The sequence below is a fragment of the Panthera onca genome, chromosome C1 (genome assembly GCF_046562875.1).
Source record: "Panthera onca isolate mPanOnc1 chromosome C1, mPanOnc1 haplotype 2, whole genome shotgun sequence".
NCBI classification, from domain to species: domain Eukaryota; kingdom Metazoa; phylum Chordata; class Mammalia; order Carnivora; family Felidae; genus Panthera; species Panthera onca.
The window spans coordinates 2,475,956-2,493,761 of NC_138346.1; the positions used below are offsets into that span (position 1 = coordinate 2,475,956).

The 17,806-nt window shown below is 62.4% G+C and overlaps 1 protein-coding gene across 7 annotated transcripts in view; it reads left to right on the top strand.

Moving 5' to 3' along the window:
- HDAC4 (histone deacetylase 4) overlaps positions 1-17,806 on the top strand; it is a 288,638-nt gene that overhangs the window by 263,167 nt on the left and 7,665 nt on the right. For all 7 annotated transcript variants that reach the window (XR_009607488.3, XM_060624337.3, XM_060624334.3 and 4 more), the window contains 2 exons: positions 5,163-5,281; positions 6,782-6,915. Coding sequence is in view for 6 of the 7 variants with exons in the window: in XM_060624337.3 (XP_060480320.1) it covers positions 5,163-5,281; positions 6,782-6,915 (253 nt within the window). In the remaining variant the exon portion in view is untranslated. The remainder of the gene's footprint in view (positions 1-5,162; positions 5,282-6,781; positions 6,916-17,806) is intronic.

The following is a 17,806-nucleotide window of genomic DNA, read 5'->3' on the forward strand; positions in this document are numbered from 1 at the left end:
ACCCGGGAGAGAGCACAAGGGTACTGAGCCAGAGACCGAGGTTGGCTTTGCGGCAGGAAGAGGGGGGCAGCTGGGAGAGGCCTGGGCCGCGGTGCCTGAGGGGACGGAACTGTCATGCGCAGCCCGGCAGAGACCTGCTCCTCAGGCCGGCTGTGGGTCCATGTGGCGTCCTCAGCAGCCCCACCGCCTCTGCTGCTCGTGCCCAGGGGTGCGCCGTGCTGGGGAGTTGCAGGGGAGCGCTGAGATGGGTGCAGGTGGCCAAGAGTGCAGGCCCGGGGACAGGCCCCAGGAGAGGAGCAGGACAGAGCTGAGAGCACATCGGGACGGGACGTAGAACTGGGAGCCCGTCTGTCGGGGTGGACCACCCATGGGGAGCACGTCGGAGCAGGGCAGCCTCGGGGAGCGTGTCAGGACAGAGCTGGGAGCACGTCAGGGCCCAACAGCCTTGAGGAGCCCGAGCACAACTGGAGACGACGGTGGCAGTGGGGCCGTGGGCAGCGAGGGACGGGCACTGTGTTGGCAAGGCCCTGGATGGTGAAGGGTGTAGAGAAGCCAGCAGAGCTGGGTGCCCCACTTTGCAAATGACAGCCAGACAAGAGCAGCAGGGAGGGGCGGGGCTCAGAGCAAGGTGACCTCCCCGCCCTCTGAGGAGGCAGCAGGGGGAGTGGAGGAACATCCCCACCTCCTGAGGGCAGAGTCTGGGTTCACAGAGCGCAGGGAGCCTGGAAGTCGGCGGGGTTGCAGAGCTGGAGGTGTTGAGGAGAAGGGGGCGGGTGAGGGCCCGGCCTCAGTGTCCAGCTTTGCCCTAGCCACCCACTCACTCTTGCTGGCCGCGGTGCCTGTGGAGTGGAAGGAGCAGGACGCAGCCGTGGACGTGACTGTCAGGGACAGCCAGGCCAGAGCCCGTGGTTCCCGTTGTTACCGTTGCTCTGACCCTGACTCCCAGCAGCGTTCGAATACTGGATGGGCAGGCACTCCAGCCGCGTTCCGGGTGACCTTGGTGAAAATGACAGATCTCGGTGGCTCTCAAAACATGGAGCCCTGACGCCCCGAAGCCCCAGAGGCCAGGCCCAGCGTGCAGGTGGTGGCAAATCCAGATGTCAGAGCAGACACGCCAGCCCTCACGGCAAGGATGTGCACAGCATCCAACAGTAGGAATTTTCAGTTACCAAAATGCCATGGCTGTTAAAATCGTGTCATCAGACACCCAGGGCACCGAGCTCCCGTGAAACCGGTTCGGGCGATTCAGCAACAGCTGTTGTGTGTCCGTCAGGCGGCTCCCACTCACGTCAACTCTGGCTGCAGACCTTTAACTACAGGACCGAACCCAAAATACGCGACGAGGACAGAGCAGAAGGTGTTGTCGCGAGAGCCCTCGGGTGCCACGTGACGGGGGAGGTGTGTGGGTCGGTGGTGTGGACCAGGCTCCTGGGGCACATGGAGGCCACCCCCCAGCTCCCCAGGTGCTCTCGGGCACAGGTGGAGGCAGCGCCCCTGGCCCGAGGCTCGTGACCACCGCGAGTTTGGTGGGTTTTGCGTGGGGCCCTGGTTGAGGGACAAACCAGAAAGGCCATTTCCTGCCAGAAGCAGGAACCAAGGGCAGAATCGGTTACTGCACGTGGACTCCCCTGTGGGGTTTGCAGGTGGCGAGTTTATACGCCTTGCGTAACCAGACGTCACGGGGTGGCTTACGAGGAACGTTTCTGTTAGGTGTAAGTGCCCGTAAATCCTCCTGGCTGTCGCTCCCACAAGGCAGCCGGGACTGGGAGCGAGCGTCCCCCACGGTAGCAGATCGAGTTCACGCTACCCCACCACGCCAGCTTGCGCCTATCCTGGGCACGCAGCCGTCCTCTGCGGAGATCCGCGGTGCGGACACGGACAGACGTGTGCGCCAGCTGGCGGGCGCAGAGTGGCCGGTGAGCCTCAGGCTTCAGGGTGGGTGCCGGCCTCGGCCCTGCCGAGGCCTCGGGAAGGGAGCGGGCAGCGTGCCAGGGCCTCCTGTGGGGTGCGCTCGGGGCGAGCGTGCAGTGAGGCGCCAGGCTCTGTCACTCAGCACTGCTCCATCTGAGCTCCAGCCCCCAGGGCCAGGCCATGCCGAGGGGGCTCTGGGGCCATGGGACCCGGCGGTGTGGCTCTGAAAGCTGAGGCCAGATTCCCATTTTCTTTGCAACACCGTGAAACATAGATGTTTTGCACGAGGGTCCTGGATGGGATGATGACGTGGGGGTTCTAGAAGGCCGATGGGACCGTCAGGAGGGCACATCCGGCTCCTTTCCTAGAGGCCGAGAAGCAGAGTCCCGTGGAGTGGAAGTGACCTCTCCCAGGGCCTACCTACCGAAAACCGGCCTGGAGACCCACCGTGCGCCCGCCTGGCACTCACCACGCCTGGTTTTCGTGGCTTTGGCAGGTGATTGAGATCACAACCTGTGGGGCTCCAAAGCCGGAAGTAAAGCGAGAGTGCGTGCTCGTACATCAGCTGCCCACGCTTGCGCGTGGCCAATGGGCCTGTGCCCCCCACACCCACACAGACACGTGGGGTCAGCCTGTTTCGCGTCTTGTTTTTCACTGGCTTTTCAGTGATGCCACACAGCCAGCGTGGGCGCCGGGCGCTGTCTTGGTATTAACTTCCTCCCGTGCTGTTCTTGTTAACTTTGTGGCGGGGGGATTAGGAACAAAATAGCTCAGCAGTCCTTCAGAGCAGAGAGCGAGGCCCACAACACGCGCTGGCTTCAAAACGGCTGCTGGAGCCCTTTGTGAACGAGCCGGCATCTACAGAAAACGTCCGTGGTTCTCATCGCCAAGATGAGCCAGGCACGTGGCTGAGACTGTTCTGCCTGAAGACAAAGTTCAGCGAAAGCCGCCGGCAGGCAGGTGTCGATCGGCCTGGGGCCGCCGAGAGCCACCGCGGGCGACCCGGGTCCTCAGAGGGGACCGTCCTGTGTGGGTGGGAAGGCGGAGTGCGTCCCTGGTCGTGACGTGGACACGGGACGAGCACCGGGACCTCCTCGCCTCCGGCCTCCGTGGCAGGGCGCCGAACCCCAGCCGTGGCGCGTGTGCTGAAGCGGACGGTTTGTGTAAAGACTGCGGTTTGCACGTTGCGTTCACGGAATCTGAGGGCTTGTGCTGCAGCGTCCCAGCGGGCACAGAGAAAGGTGCTCAAATCCAGGGCCGGTGTCTGGTGTGAAGGATGCTAGCAACGTCATCGCGGCAGAGTCTGAAGCGGACGTGGGCCAAATCCCACCTCGTGTCTTTTTAAGTTTGAGTGGAACAGGCCACGCGCATGTGTTCCCGTGTGGCTGGGGCTGTTTTCGCACGACCGGGGCCGTGTCGGGTGGTGGCAACAGGCCCCGTGGCCCAAAGACTCCGTTTCCTCTCGGGCCCTGGGCGGGAACACCTGCTGGTCCAGACTCACATGCGGTGCCCTGCAACCCCTGACGGACGGACCCCACGGCGCCGACCCTGCTGGAAGCTGCCCTCACCAGCCCGTGGCTGAGGCGGTCCGGACACAGCTGTACGAACGGGGCCCGGCCTCAGAGGAAAGAAAAGTAGAAGCCGCGAGAGCCTCCAAAGCCAGCCCTGATCTTCTGGGCCTGCCCAGTGGGAGGTCCCAGAAGCGGGCTCCCGGGCCGGCCAAGGGCCTGGGGTGAAGTCAGTGGCGGACTCTCTCGGTGCCTGACGTGATCAGAGGGAAGCCCGGGGGCTCCTCCCACATCACAGACGCCCTCCTCTCGGACGGGCTCGCTCTCTGGGTCTTCCGGCACCGGCCCGTGCGCGTCCTGCGGGTCTTAACCTCGCGCGCTGAGGTTTTCGTCACTTCCGCTGCCTGAGGTCAGAGGGACGTCTCAACGCGATCACGTCTGAGAGTTGTTCCCGAACGGAGAAGCAGTTCATTTTTGGTTCTGCTGGCCCAAGCTGGTGCCTTATGGAGTTGACTTTGCTGACTTAAGTGGCGCATTTCGTGGCAAATTTTATTTTATAACACAAAGCATGAGAGACTGGAGGCTCTCCCACCAGCCCTGCTGCCCTCTGGCCGTGGTGTTCCCGCTGAGCAGGCGTGAGAAGGGCCCGGGTGGGCCTCCGGAGACCCGTTTGACTGAGTTGAGAGTCCGAGATGAGCAGTGGGGCCTGTGGGCCTTTGGAAGGTGCAGGACAGGAAGTGGCCTTTGGTGCAGCACAAATGTGGTCCGGCATGCACGACCCTGGGGGAACCCAGGTGACGAGTTCCGTGGAGGCGCACCCAGCCTGCTCCAGGCCCCCGGCCCCTGGGTCCGCCTCGCCCAGAGGGAGGAGGGAGACCCGGGAAGTCTGGTGATGGATTCAGAATCGAATAGAGCAAGCTTAAGTGGCGGATGAAGTCACATAGCTTCCTGTTGTGACACGTCCTCCGTTGTAGCTGGGCGGGTGTCATTAGACCACATGCGAGTGGTTGTTTTGTGTTAAGTGTTTTTTCCACTGTTCATGGGGCCGTTTTCCTCATTTCCCTAATGTAACTAAACCACTGGACCTCTCGGTGGGTGTTTACACCTTTAGCCCGTCCGTTCTCTTAAATGTGCTTATCTGGTGTCCCCGTAAAGATCCCAGGTGTCCGATTAACCCACTGAGCACCCCCGCCCGTGTGCCTGCCGGCCATCCAGTCGCTTGTGGCTGGCGTGCAGGAGCGAGCGGGGCCCCCCTCCGGGCCAGGGCTGCTCGGGGGCTCCCTGTCCTCTCAGCCCCACAGCTGTGGGTCCCTGGTGCCGGGGGCAGTCGGTGACTGTGCCTGTCTTGAATCCGGGGCACGTGAAGGGAGATGGGGGGAACAGAGGCACCCCCACCTACAGGAGCGAGACCGCACCCACAGGGAACTGAAAATGAGGCATGGGGAAGATCTTTAGCAGTCTGGGTGGCTGGTGCTGCGGGGGTTATAGGTCCCCCAACATAATCAACCAGCCTCCTCCAGAACCCCTGTGTGGTGGCTTCCCTGGGCATTCACGTCGGGGCTTAGTGGTTCAGGCTTTGAGGGTGCTGTGAAATGAGCCGTGATCACCTTCTGGGTGCGAGTCCTCCGATCCCAGCCCCCGTGCGGAGCCCTTATTCTGCTGACCCGGGTGGGAGATGGGCCAGTCTCCTCCCGGCCGTGCCCCCTCAGCTAACCCAGTGTCGCCTTCTCCTGCCCTTCGCAGAACCGTGGTCATGCCCATCGCCAGCGAGTTCGCCCCAGACGTGGTGCTCGTGTCTTCAGGCTTCGACGCCGTGGAGGGCCACCCCACGCCACTCGGCGGCTACAACCTCTCCGCCAGATGTAAGTCGGGTCTGCAGATCGCCCAGGAACACAGTCTGGATTCTGCTGTTTTTACGGTTAGGCGTGCTCTGCATTTCAAGCCTCCCCTTTAGCAACGATAGGAGGAAGCTGTCCGTGTTACATCTTACCAAAAATGTTACCGTGCCTGCCGCCCCCAAGAACACAGGGCAAACGGTGGATGCACAGGGTGGCCCTCGCGGGGACCGTGCCCCAGCAGAGACCTCAGAGCCCTCCCTGATGCCGGCTCGGGGCCCGGGGGCCCACACGCCGACCGGGCAGAGGGCCAAGCGTAGCATCACGCCCAGCGTCCCTCCGTGCGTGGCCAGCCTGCTGCTGGCCGTGTTCTGAGCTTCTCCACTTACAGGCTCCCCTTGGAGACCACGTGGGTTCAGGCCCAGGCCTCCACGACAGAGCAAGGCCGGGGAACGTTTGGGTTTCCCGTTGGAGATAAAAGTTAGTTTACACTACCGTGTAGGCTGTTCGGCGTGCGATAGTGTCACGTCTAAAACCACGTATGTGCCTTAATTAGAAGTTATTTTATTGCTGGCTTTGCGGGAGTTATGGCCACCGATCGCCATGACAAACGTGACGATGATGAACAAGTTAGAAATACTGCAAAAATTACCAAAACGTGACGCAGAGACACAGAATGAGCAAGTGCTGCTGGAAGAACGGTGCCCACGGACCCACGGACTTGCCCGACTCAGGCTTGCCCCAGACCTTCCCTTTGTAGAAAGTGCAGTAAAGGCTGAGGCGCCTGTGGCCCTCCGGGCAGCCTCGGGGCCCCATCACCGTTCCCGTCAGAGATGTAGCCGAGGCTCTGGGAGGTCGTGGCCCAGCGTTGGGCCCGGGCCGCTGATGGCGGCCTGTGACGGGGCCGCTGAGGGCGGCACGGCTTTCGCCAGCTCTAATAAACATCAGAACATGCCGGTGAGGACGGTCATCACCACTACCCGTCGTGCGTTTTCTGCTGGCGGGAGGGGAGGTGGGTGCAGAGGGCATGCTGTGGCTCCTGATGAAATCCAGACACGCCAGACGTGGTGTGTGAGTCCGGGAGGGGCCCGCACCATGGCGCGTGTGCCCGTGACTGTACGTGCACACGCGTGTGCCCAGCACACCGGCCGACCAGACCCCTGCGCCTCTCCCTGGCCCCGAGGCTCCCGGGACACAGCCTCAGGGGCACATTCTTGGTGCCTCTTCTGTGGCCCCAGCCCGACAACCGAGGGGCTCCTCCGGGGGCTCCTTCCTTTCCCCCAAACGAGATGATTTGCGACATTATAAAATCAAAGCACCAAACCGTAATTCCTACTCTCGAACAGATCAAACAGAATCCCAAACCGAAATTCCTCAATGAATTTATTACAATCAGACCTGGCTTCTATTATGTGTTTCGGAGCGCCAGCCCCCTGGGTCTCTGTAACGTGATGTAATGCGTCTCTGGGTGCTTTGATCCGCGGCCCGCCCTCGCCCTCCGCTCACGCCTCCCATTTCCTGTTGCAGGTTTCGGGTACCTGACGAAGCAGCTGATGGGCCTGGCTGGCGGCCGGATTGTTCTGGCCCTGGAGGGGGGCCACGACCTCACGGCCATCTGCGACGCCTCGGAAGCATGTGTTTCTGCTTTGCTGGGCAACGAGGTAGGAGGCGCAGGGCATCCGCGGCTGCTCTGTGCACAGGCTCGGGGCTCGGACCTGTGGGCTCTGGCGCATCTGTACTCAGGCGGGGGTCATGTCCGCCCACCCACCCCCCCCGCACCCCGTAGCAGGACCGCTGCACACTTGCACAGTGCCCTGGTCATGGCTGGAAGGGTGGGAGCTGAAGGGCTACCCAGAACCCTTTTCTCTGTAAAGGTGGCTTGGGGTCCTGTGTTGTAAAGGTACCGCCTCTGTGTGTGGGTTTTCTCATCTCCCCACTTCCTCCGTGGACAGTCCCTTCTCAGAGGGGTTCGAAGGTAAATTCTGGGGGCAGCGTCACCGTGCAGGTTTGCAGACTGGGGCACGGGGTCCCGGCAACACCCAGACTTGGGGCCCTGTCCCCACCCAGGCCACGGGACAAAGTCAGGGGGATGCTGGCTTGCACAGCTGAGCTCGGAGGGTCTGGACCGGAGAGGGAGCTTCTCAGGGCTCAGGGGAGAGTGTCCCCGGGAGCGCTGTGTCCCAGGGCGATGCTGGGCCAGGCTGCCCCTGCCCGGCTGGGGCCGCAGGTGGGGAGAGCTGCCCAGCCGTGGGTGGACGGAGGGCGGGCGGGCAAGTGCCTCCTGCAGCGGCTGAAGTGTGACCCGAAACTGGTCTGTAGTTCCCACTGTGGTTTCCCGAAATGTGCTCTTCCTGAAGTTTCAAAGCCCTCCGCGGGCCTTTGGACGTGGGGTCACACGCCTGTGTCCTGACCGCCTCGGAGGAGCGCGGGGCGGGTTCCGGTCCCTCACGGCACTGCTTGTTCTCGTCGCTCACTGTGGCATCACTGCGCGGTCTGAGGCCAGCCGGCCGGTGTCTGGGGAGCACAGGCGGGGCTCCCTAGATCACAGGCCCGACCTCCAGCAGGGAGGGGCCGGGGGCCCAGGCTCACCAGACACAGGGCCCACGTGGGGGACGTCCGGAGGCGACCCACGGGTCTGCTGCGAGGACGCGCTCCAGCCGGGCGGATTCCCTGGGCGTCCGTGGGGACGCCGCCGTCCCCGCGTGGGTCTCCCTCCCCCGGCTCACCTGGAGGCAGAGGAGCCTGAGTGGCAAGGCCCCGAACTGCGGCTGGAGGACGCACGGCTCAGGACTCCGCCTGACCGGAGTGGTGCCTGATCCCCGGGCCACTCGTGGGCGCTCCCAAGAAGATCTGGAAGGCAGGGTGGCCCGGAGGATTGGGGCGGGAGGCCCAGGCGGAGACGGCCCCTGGGGCTGTCGGGCTCTGCTCCGGGCTCCAGTCAAGCAGGCCCTGGTGGGGAGGGCGCCCCTCCCGTTCCACTGAGCCCTCTGTCGGGAGGCCCAGAAGCCCAGGGAGAGGGTGGTGCTGTGCGGAGTACCGGCCGGTTCCCCCGTGTGGGGCCGCCTCTGCCTGGCCCAGGAAGGCCCCTGTCGAGGCCCCTTTCTTGTGCTGTGGACGCCGCGTCTCAGCCTGGGAGCTTGAGCCAGTTAGGGCTCCGCCAGCAGGTACGTCTCCCAGAGCGGGCTCTGGCCCACTGCACGTCTGCCCTCCTAGACCCCCGTCGGGATCACGCAGCGGGCAACAGGGCCCGCACGGCATTTGAGGAGGGCTCCAGTGGAAGGTGCAGAGTGGGGCTCAAGCAGGCACTTGAGGGCGCTTGTGAAATTTGCATCCCACGGGACGCGGTGGGACAACAGAGCGCAGACAGGTCTCCAGTGACAGAATGCAGGGCTCTGTCCTCCGGCCACTGGCGGTCAGTATTGTTCCATTTGACTTGGGTGAGCCGTCAGCAGCACGCTGTGGACACGGCAGGGTGAGACGTGTGGCCTGTGCCCCTCCAGGCTCGGGGTGGACGGGGCTGACAGGATGACGTTTGGAGGCAAACGTGAGGTCTGAACCCCAAGGCCTAGTTGTAGCCACGCGAGCTCAGGGTCACGTGTGAGCACGGCCTGTCGGGGGTTCGATCCTCGGGCAGCCCTGTGTGTGTCCTCTGGGTGAGGTGGCCAGCAAGGAGAGGAAGGCAGGTGACCCTGGGGGGTGTGGCAGCAGGGAGGAGAACCACAGCGTCTCGGTCCTGGGCCCACACACCCGGAGGAGGGCGCTGGCCCAGGGGGCTGTCCTAGGACCGCAGTGGTGGAGACCCTCCCGTGCTTCCTGCCCAGCAGCCCTGGATGGCCGGGCTCAGGGTCTGGAGGAGCAGGGTCTAGACCCTCGCCACCAGGGGCACCAGGGTGAGTAGGACCAGGAGCCAGAGTCACCGGCACCCAGCTCCCGGAAGGACTTGCTTCCACGTGCCCCGTGGCGCCCGGGCCGTGGCCAGCGGTGGGGCGTGGGCGGTGGGCTTCAGGGGGCTCTGTGTTCTCCTGACAGCCTTTTGTCACGCGTGCTGTGTAGACCACGGAGCTTGGTGGCAGACCTCCTTTCCGGTCAGGTTGTTAGCAATGCGCTGGGCTGTTCTGGAGTAAAAGACGGGCCTGCTTTTTAACGTGTCCACACGTCACCACCCTTTCTTCACAGAAAGCAGCCGCGCCCCCAGACTGTGTGCTAGAGTTTAAGAACAGCTGAGCAATATACTCAGACCATCCTGAAGCTTGTCGATTGTTACAGCTAGTCGCTTTACACAACGATAAAGCCCGGGCCTGGTCCCGTTCCCTGGGCGTTTCCCTTCTACGAAGAAGACGTTTTCCTTAAGCACTAGTTGTATCGAGGTCTCTTGAAAGTCTTTCTCCCGCAAGGAAGTTGCACCGAGCCCCGCTCCTCCTCCCTGCGGGCTTTCCGGGCTGATGCTCCGCGCGTGGGACAGTTTGGCACGCAGCCGCCGCGGCCTGCAGACAAGCGGTCGGACCGTCCCCTGGGCCACCGGGCGACGGCCATCTGAAGTCCGGCCTTGCTCCTGAGAGCCGTTTTACGTGATGGCTCCAGCTTTAGGTTTTCGCAACCACCGGTGACAGTTGACAATGGAAAATCATTTGAATGTGCCGCATAAGTATCATAGAGCAAGCGGTGTAGGCAGACATGCGGGGAGCCCAGCAGGTGGGCACCGAGGCCTCCGGTCTGACTTGCAGCAGTGAGGGGCCCGGGGCACGGGCCCCCACAAGGGTAGGGTTTTTTGGGCAATTTCTGCTTAATCATGGGGTATTTCAAAGTTATGTACTGCCGCTCGGCCCACGTCCAAGATCGGTGGAGAATGCTGGGGGATCAGGTGAGACCGGCGTTGAGGAAGGTGTGGGGGGATCTGGCCCCTCGTTGCACCCTCACGCTTAGGAAAGGAGCCGGTGCGACCGCTCCCAGTGGTCACAACAATTGCGAGTGAGAGATGGGGACACGGAGAGACACAGAGATGGGAACAGACAGATAGGGAGACCAGGAGAGACAGAGGCACAGAGATGGGGACAGAGACACACAGGGACAGGGACGGGGAGACAGTGACAGCCTGACAGCCAGTCTTCATTCTCTCACGTGCACCCTCACCTGCACACGCCCTCACACACGTGTTCACGCTCCCTGTCAGTCCCCCTCAGGCCCGCAGTGACCATTTGGGGGGGCCAGCAGACGCTTGTGGGGGACACAGGATCTCAGATTGTGTGCACCGGGGCCAGGGTGACGAGTCGCCCGCTGACCAACGTTTGGAAGGGCGGGCCCGCGCCGTGCTCTATAAGTGGGGAGAGCTGTACCTGCCCTGGCACAGAGTGCCCTCCTCGCCCCATCATCGTGACAGTGGGATGAAGGGCGTGTGGTGACAGGCTGACCCTCCCTGGCCCCCTTTGTAGAACGAGGATGAGGGTCCACGCGGTCGCAGGCTGCCTGGTTCCGCTCCCGGGGTGGCGGCTGAGCAGGGCCCGTGAACTGCCTGTCCAGCAGGTTCCGTTACTGACCGCCACGCTCCCACTGTGGCCCTGCCAGCAAGAAACACTGTTCACGGGGCTCACCTTCGGGGGGTGCTATTTTCAACGACTCCCCCTCTTCCAGGAGGAGCCGCAGCTACGAGGACAGAGCCAGACGGAAGGTGGGGCGAGGGTGCGGGGAGAGGGGAGACGGGGGAGCTCTCCGGGGTCAGTCCCAGGACACGGGACCGGGTCCTCCGCACGGCTGGAGGGACCCCCAGGGGGCTGCCCCGCACGTGCCTGGGGAGGGGGCCACCAGCAGCTGTTAGAGAAGGCTCCGCGACGTTGCAGGCACGGGGACGCCCTGAGCCCGTAGCCACTGCTTCCCCAGGACGATGGGGCCGCTGCCCGAGCCTGACACGTGGTCCCCCCAGCCCCCGCAGGCACCATCCAGAGCCCACTAAGCTCCCCGAGCCCCACTGCCGGGCCCTGCCGCCCGCTGTGTAGACGAGACGTGGGGAGCCCACCTCACCCGGGCTGTGGGTTAGCGGAGGCGGTGCTGGCTGTGTGTCTGAGCCCTTGACCAATTTTCTCAAAAGGAATCGTGATTTGTAGTTCTTAGTCCTCCTGTGGCTTGTGTTTGCATTTCAAAAACTTTGCTGGAAACCAGCCCCTCGTGTTCTACAAGCCTTTGTGTTTTCCCCGGAAGAGCTATGGAAAAGGCCGCTGACAGAGACGGTTAGAGAGTTGTGGCCGCGCCCCTGCCACGGTTCCACGCACCACGGCTGCCCAGCCCGAGCGGGCAGACAGCAGCCCTCCCCACGCTCAGCACGGCCGAGGAACCACCACTGACTTCTCAGGTGACCCCCAAAACAGCCACAGTTGGGGACAGCCGTGGGGAGCGTTCCCCCTGGGCCCCAGCCGTGAGCAGCTGTGGACGTGCTCGGGGACAGCAGGGATCTGGCTGAGGATGCCACTGGCACGTGACTCCCTTTAGCCTCAAAGAGTGACCAGGGAGCGACCCAGGGCCCCTGAAGGCCCCTCTGGAGGCGGTCGGCAGGGAGCCCCCTGGGGCATGGTCAGGGTGCCTGTGTCCTTGGAAGGATGAAGACTGAAATCTGTTCTTGGGGAGCAGCGCTGCTGAGGCCAAGGAGGCTGGAGTCTCCCTCAAGAGAAGGGACCCACTGCACTCGGGGGACAGAGAGGCGGGCGCACTGCTATGGGGAGCTGGGCCCGGGAGGGGCCGGCAGAACAGCCAGGGCCTGGTGTGGGGGTCAGAGCTACAGGTGGGCCCCCTGTGACATCCTCTGGCAGGAAGGAGGCCTGGCGTGCCTGCTGGGTGCTGGCAGTCTGGACTCAGAAGCGGGAAGGAGACCGCGAGGGCCAGAAGGCTGCCAAGCTGACCCACGCGGCCGGGGCCCTGGCCGGGTGGCTGCGCAAGGCCTCTGGCGGCCCGGTGCGGGCCGGAGAAAGGCTCCCAGTGTGGACGGGACGGGCGCACCCGTGGACAGGCCCCGGCGCCTCTGTCGTGGAAGTTCTCCCGGCCGACGCAGATCTTCCCACGTGAGGAAAAGCACGAGCAACGACCCAAGTTCTGCCAGGACGTCTTGAGCACCATTTTCTCAGGACATCGGAACCTGTTGGTTCTTGAGCGGCACTTCCAGACTGTGGAGCAGAAAAAGGCTTTCCCCTCCTAACGAGACTCAGGAGCTGAAGCCCTGAACAGCTGTCATCAGACCAAGAACGGTCTGCAAGGGCCAGACGTTTGTCATCCTCAGAGTGGGACACGGAGTGTTTTCCTGCTCACTTGTGCTGAGGCCAGCATTTTAAAGACTAAGCTTAAGGTGTGCTTCTGAAGTGTTCCGGACCCAGGCATCAGGGCGGCTTTGGGGGTCTCCTGTCTACAGCCGGCCCATCTGCTCCCCCCCAAAAGAGCCGTCTCCCAGAGGAGGCCCACAGTGCGAGCACGAGGCTTTGGAGCTCAGTGACACGTCTCCCCGGCTGAGCGACACAAAGGCCCGGGGACTCAGTGAGTCTGGCACGTGGGGGGCAGGGCCGCCCTCCCTCTGCTCGTGTTGGACGGCCTTTCTGTTGGGGGGGGGGGTTCCACCACCCATTTCTCTGCTCCCCACCTCAGCCTCCCGATGCCTGCACCCCCACCTGGCCCCGTCTCCAGAAAGGTCACTGCTGCCCCGAGGGTGGACAGGACAACCCACCCCCGCACCAGCCTGCCCTGCCCTCCCCTCCACCACTCTGCCCCCTCCCCCTGCCCGGCCACGCCTGTCACGTCCCCAGGGCGCCATGGCTCCACCCTCCCGGCTTCTTCCTGGTCTTTGCTCAGAGGGCACCTGCCCAGGACCACCCTGGCCACTGCATGGACACGGCAGTCCCCCCACCACACCCTGTGTCCCGCGACTCTGCTCTCTGTTGGATCTACTCCTCCAGTAAGGCTCTGGCTCACCTGGCGGTCTCTCCCCATCACTAGGATGGCACCCTAAGGCTGGGGGATGGGTGCTGTGTGCTTTGTTCACCGACGTAGCCCGGGTTTGTAGAACAGCGGTTCGCACTTAGCGGGCCGCCCCGCAAATAGTAAATGAAAGAACAAAATCCCAACTGGTCAGGGGGTAACACTCTGAGTCCTAAAGTTCCTCCCGTTTCCCGGCCCTTTTTCGCCACGCCAAGGCTGGAGGCAGGCAGCCTCGCATCTCCGGCCCCGGAACAGAGCCAGGTGCCGGGTGCTGCTGGGTGGCTGCTCGGGGCCCAGCTGACCAGGGGCCAGCCTGCAGGGCGATGCTCCGGGCCGGCACCCTCTGCCCCTCAGCACGGCCTCGCGCCGGCCTTGCAGCTCTCCGCCAGTCGTCACGGGAACAAACCACGTGCCGCCGGCGACATGCTGCGTTGTCCCCTTGCTTCCCTTCTGTCCCTTTACCCCTTTCCTCCCGGAGACCCCACAGGAGCCGCCCACTCTCCCCAGGGGCGTCCCCTCGGGCTTCTGTGCAAGCCCAGGACGCGGGCGGTGCTTTGCCCCGAGGTTTCTCGGGATCTTTCCCTTGAATTTCGCGTAACTTCATGACAGAGAAGGGACAAGGTGGCCAGCACGGGGCGGGGGGGGGGGGGGGGGTGAACGCGTCCTCCCCATGTGCTCCTCATGCAAGCACGCAGACACCTCACCTTCCAGAAGCCTTCGCCAGGAGCTGGGACGGAGAGCGAGCCCCAGGCCGCAGTCGAGCCACAGGCTGATCCCCTGGGGTGCCCGAGACAGGGAGCCGCCACGGGAACGCAGTGGGGACGACGCAGGGACACGCGCACCGCAGCGCTTGGAGGGGACGGTGGCAGAGGCTGTTGTGAGGGGAGGGTGACGTAAGCCCCTGGAGGGCCAGCCGGCCCCGGAGACTGGCCGTGAGGAGCCCCCCACCCCGAGCCGAGCCAGTCACGACTTCCTCGCCCTGATGCAGCCCTCTGCGTCAGAGTGAGACTTAACGGAATGAGTTGGGTTTCTGAAACCATTTTTCTCTTAAAAGCGGGAGGGAGATCGAAGTTTCTGACGATACTGGAGTCGGGCAGGACAGTCAGGGCTGCGCGGCTGTGAAAACCCGAACCCGGTGCCTGGAGCCCGGGCTCCGCCCCTCACCGCCGTCCACACAGGACCTGGCCGAGCAGGCTGCCCGCGGGGACGCTGCTGTCCGCACACGGGGGCCCGGCCAGGGGGGAGCGGCTGGGGGGACCGTCCCGCTGTGGCTCTGATTCCACATCTCCCCACCTGGCACCCACCAGGCTGTCGCGGGTCGAAGCTTCCCGCCAAGTCCCCGCGCGGGGCCTCAGCGGCACTCGGCATTCTGACGTTCGACCTCTGCCCGCCTGAGGGGCGAACGGCACCCCGGGCAGGGTGGGCCGTTTCCTCATCACCTGCCGGTTCCAAGCCTGTCCTCGGGGACCTGTTGGCAGCCCGTGCTTTCTTCTCTGGTGAAGCTCATGGCTCTTGCCCAGTTTTCTACTAGGCTGGAGTTTTCCTGCTTATTCGTAGAGGGGGAGATTGGACGGATGGGTGGGGTGCGTGGATGGCAAGACGGACGGATGGACAGGGGATTGGACGGGTGGTCAGCTGGACGGATGGATGGGTGGGTGGACAGATGGACACTTAGGCATCGTCCTCTTTTCTGTCCTCCGGAAGAGCGAGTGCAGGATCAGAGTAATCTCTTGCCTGGAGGGCTCTCCTGCGCCCTGGGTTTCCTTTGCAGGAAGGTTCTAGGTGACTGACTGCGTCACTTCTGTCCCTTCTTGAGTTAGTGCCGGGAGGTCACGTCGTAGCAGATTCATCCACCTCAGCCAGGTTTCTTCTTGCCTGTGGCACCCCAGCCGTGGCCCCCTCACCTCCCGGCTCCGCGTCTGTGCCTGGGCGGCGGCCTCGCCCAGTCCCGCCACGACCCGTCCATTTAAGTTGTTTCAGAAAATCAGCTTTCAGCTCCAGTGTCCTTTTTCTTTTCCAGAATATGTTTCTGCCCCTTTTCTGTGTGTTTTCTTCACGTCTTTGTCCGGGCCTGCTCTGTCCTGTCGCTCACCTCTTAAACTGAGCACCTGCTTTTTCTGACCTGCGTGTGCCTCAGACGGATACGTGCCGCTTTGATTACTGTTTATTTCTGAGCATTTCCTGAGTTCTGTCGATGACTTCTTTGACCCGTGATTGGTGGGTGTGGGGGTTTTTGTTTGTTCGAATTTCCAAACCTAAAGGCTCGCAGCTCTCGTCTGTTACCAGTTTCTTCCGGCTCATGCAGTGGCAGGAGCAGGAGGTATGGCTGCGGGGACGCTCGCTCCACGGCCGGAGTGCGGTCCGTCTGCGAGGACGCTCCCGGTGTGTTGGAAGGAGCACGCGTCCTCCGCCCGTCTCCCAGGGCTCTGTCCTCTCCTCCAGGCCTGTTGTAGCGTCCACATTTGGTTTTCTCTGTCGACTTCTGCCTGCTCTTTCTAAGGAAGATGGGCCACCCTCTCCTCCCACGGCGCGCCTCTGTCCACCCATTTTGGTTCTGGCGACATTCACGTCCTATGTGTTGAGCAAATTTCGCCAAATGTGTACAAATTTTAAGTCCTGTCCTTTCGGTGAATTAATTGAAAGTTGTATCACTCCGTAGAGCCCTCCTTTATGTCCAGCCACGGTTTCCCGCTCACGCACGTGGTGTGGACCACTGACCGTGTCCTGAGGCTCCTGCTCTGGCTTGTCTGTCTCTCCTCCTGTCTTCCAGCCCCCTCCTCTCTCAGCATAAGGGCTGGATTTCATTCTGATTTTTATAGCCAGTCCGAGGTGTGGCCTTTAAGTGGAGACTCTGGTCCTTAAACGTCCTTTGTTGCTCTGCCGCGTTTTCCACACTCGCGTCCACATCTCGCCCTGCCCTGCGCTCCCCCAGTTTCCGCAGCACTTTCTCACCAACGGCTTCTGGCCTCCTCCCGCCGTGACGACCTGACGGGGGGCTCCCCGCGTCGCATCTGTCCCCGCTGCGTAGGAGGGCTACACAGCTGGTTGTGGTTTCCAGTGGTGATCCTTACACACACTAACACGTACCCGTGATGTGGTCAGTGGCCTCTTCCCTCCCCCCCGCCCCCCGGACCCAGGCGGGGCCGTGGACTAAACGACACCCTGTTGGACGTGGTTGTACAGAAAAGCTACATGCCTCCCGTAACTGACCTGTGCCTGGTGCCCTGCGTGTTTACTTGCTCTGTTGGGAGCCCCCCCTCCAGCCCCCTCCCGGGTCACGTGCGGGTCACGTGCAATCCCTGACCGGCAGCTCATGCCTCTTGCTTGCTTTTCCTTTAGCTTCGCCAGGATGGCACCATTACCGTGGTTTTCTGTGGTCCCTGTTTCTGTGGCCTTTCCTGCATTCACGTTCTTTGCTCATTTCTTCTCGCTTCTCACACCGTCACCTGGGACCACTGTGCCTTCAGCACGAGCACGCCCCTTACGTTTCCCCGGAGAAGGACACGGCCGTCACCTTCCCCCGTTTGCCTGCTTTTATTAAAGGCGTGATTTTACCCTCACGCGTGAGTGAGCAGGGGTGCCGCTCTGGGTTGGCCGTCACTTTCTCGGCACATTGAAACAATCACACCCTGTCCCGTTGCTCTCTTTGCCGCGAAGCAGCCAGTGCCTGGCTCACCGGCTCCTTTGAACACCGTGTTCTCCAGCTGCTATCAGAGCTCTCTGCTGGTCTCGGACGTCGCACAGCCTCACTGGTGTGCACAGGGGTGGGTGTCTCGAATGATTCTTCCTGCTCGGGTCTCATCCCCCCTTCTGGACGGGGGATCCTTCCCGTCAGTCAGTCCTGGAGACGCCTCGGCCGTGGGCGCCCCTGACGACCCCTCCCCACCCCCTGGACACTGAGCAGATGAACGGAGCCCTTCCCCCTCTGCCCGCTCCCCTCGTCCCTGGTGCATTCAGGCCACCCCCTCCGCTGTTGCTTCCAGGTTATCAGGTTTCTCTTTCTCTGATCCGAGTTGCCAATTTCTGCTGTTACGTTTTCATTGCTAGAAGTTCTGTTTGGCTCTCTTTCAAATCCTCCCGGTGAGTAATCCTATGTTAGTGTCTTTCTTATTTTTGTTACTATAAAAGTCACCTTTATCTTCCGAGTATTTGTTTTTTAATTCACATCCAAGTGAGTTAGCATATAGTACAATAAAGATTTCAGGAGCAGTATCTTACTTTTAACGCATCTTAAACCTACTTACTGCATAGTTTAAAACTGATCATTTCAAGAAGTGCGGTCTTTGAGGACATAAACCTGTGGTTTTTTTACTAGACCTTTAATCCTGGATAGCTGACCCCTCGCACGGTTTCCTCTCGGCCCGTCTGACCTCAGCCTGGGAGCCAACCCTGGACGGCACTGCTCATGCCCAAACACGCCCAGCATTCGCTCGCCTTCCCACGACCGCCCCTCCCACATCGGGCTCCGTGCGGGACCCCACCGTGCGACCGGCCATGCCCTGTCCTCACCCCCTCTGGGCTGTGGGGGCCTCTCAAGCTTCCCTTGGTTGTCATTTTTGAAACGTTGACAATTTTCGGCAATCGAAGAATGCTACTCAGGTG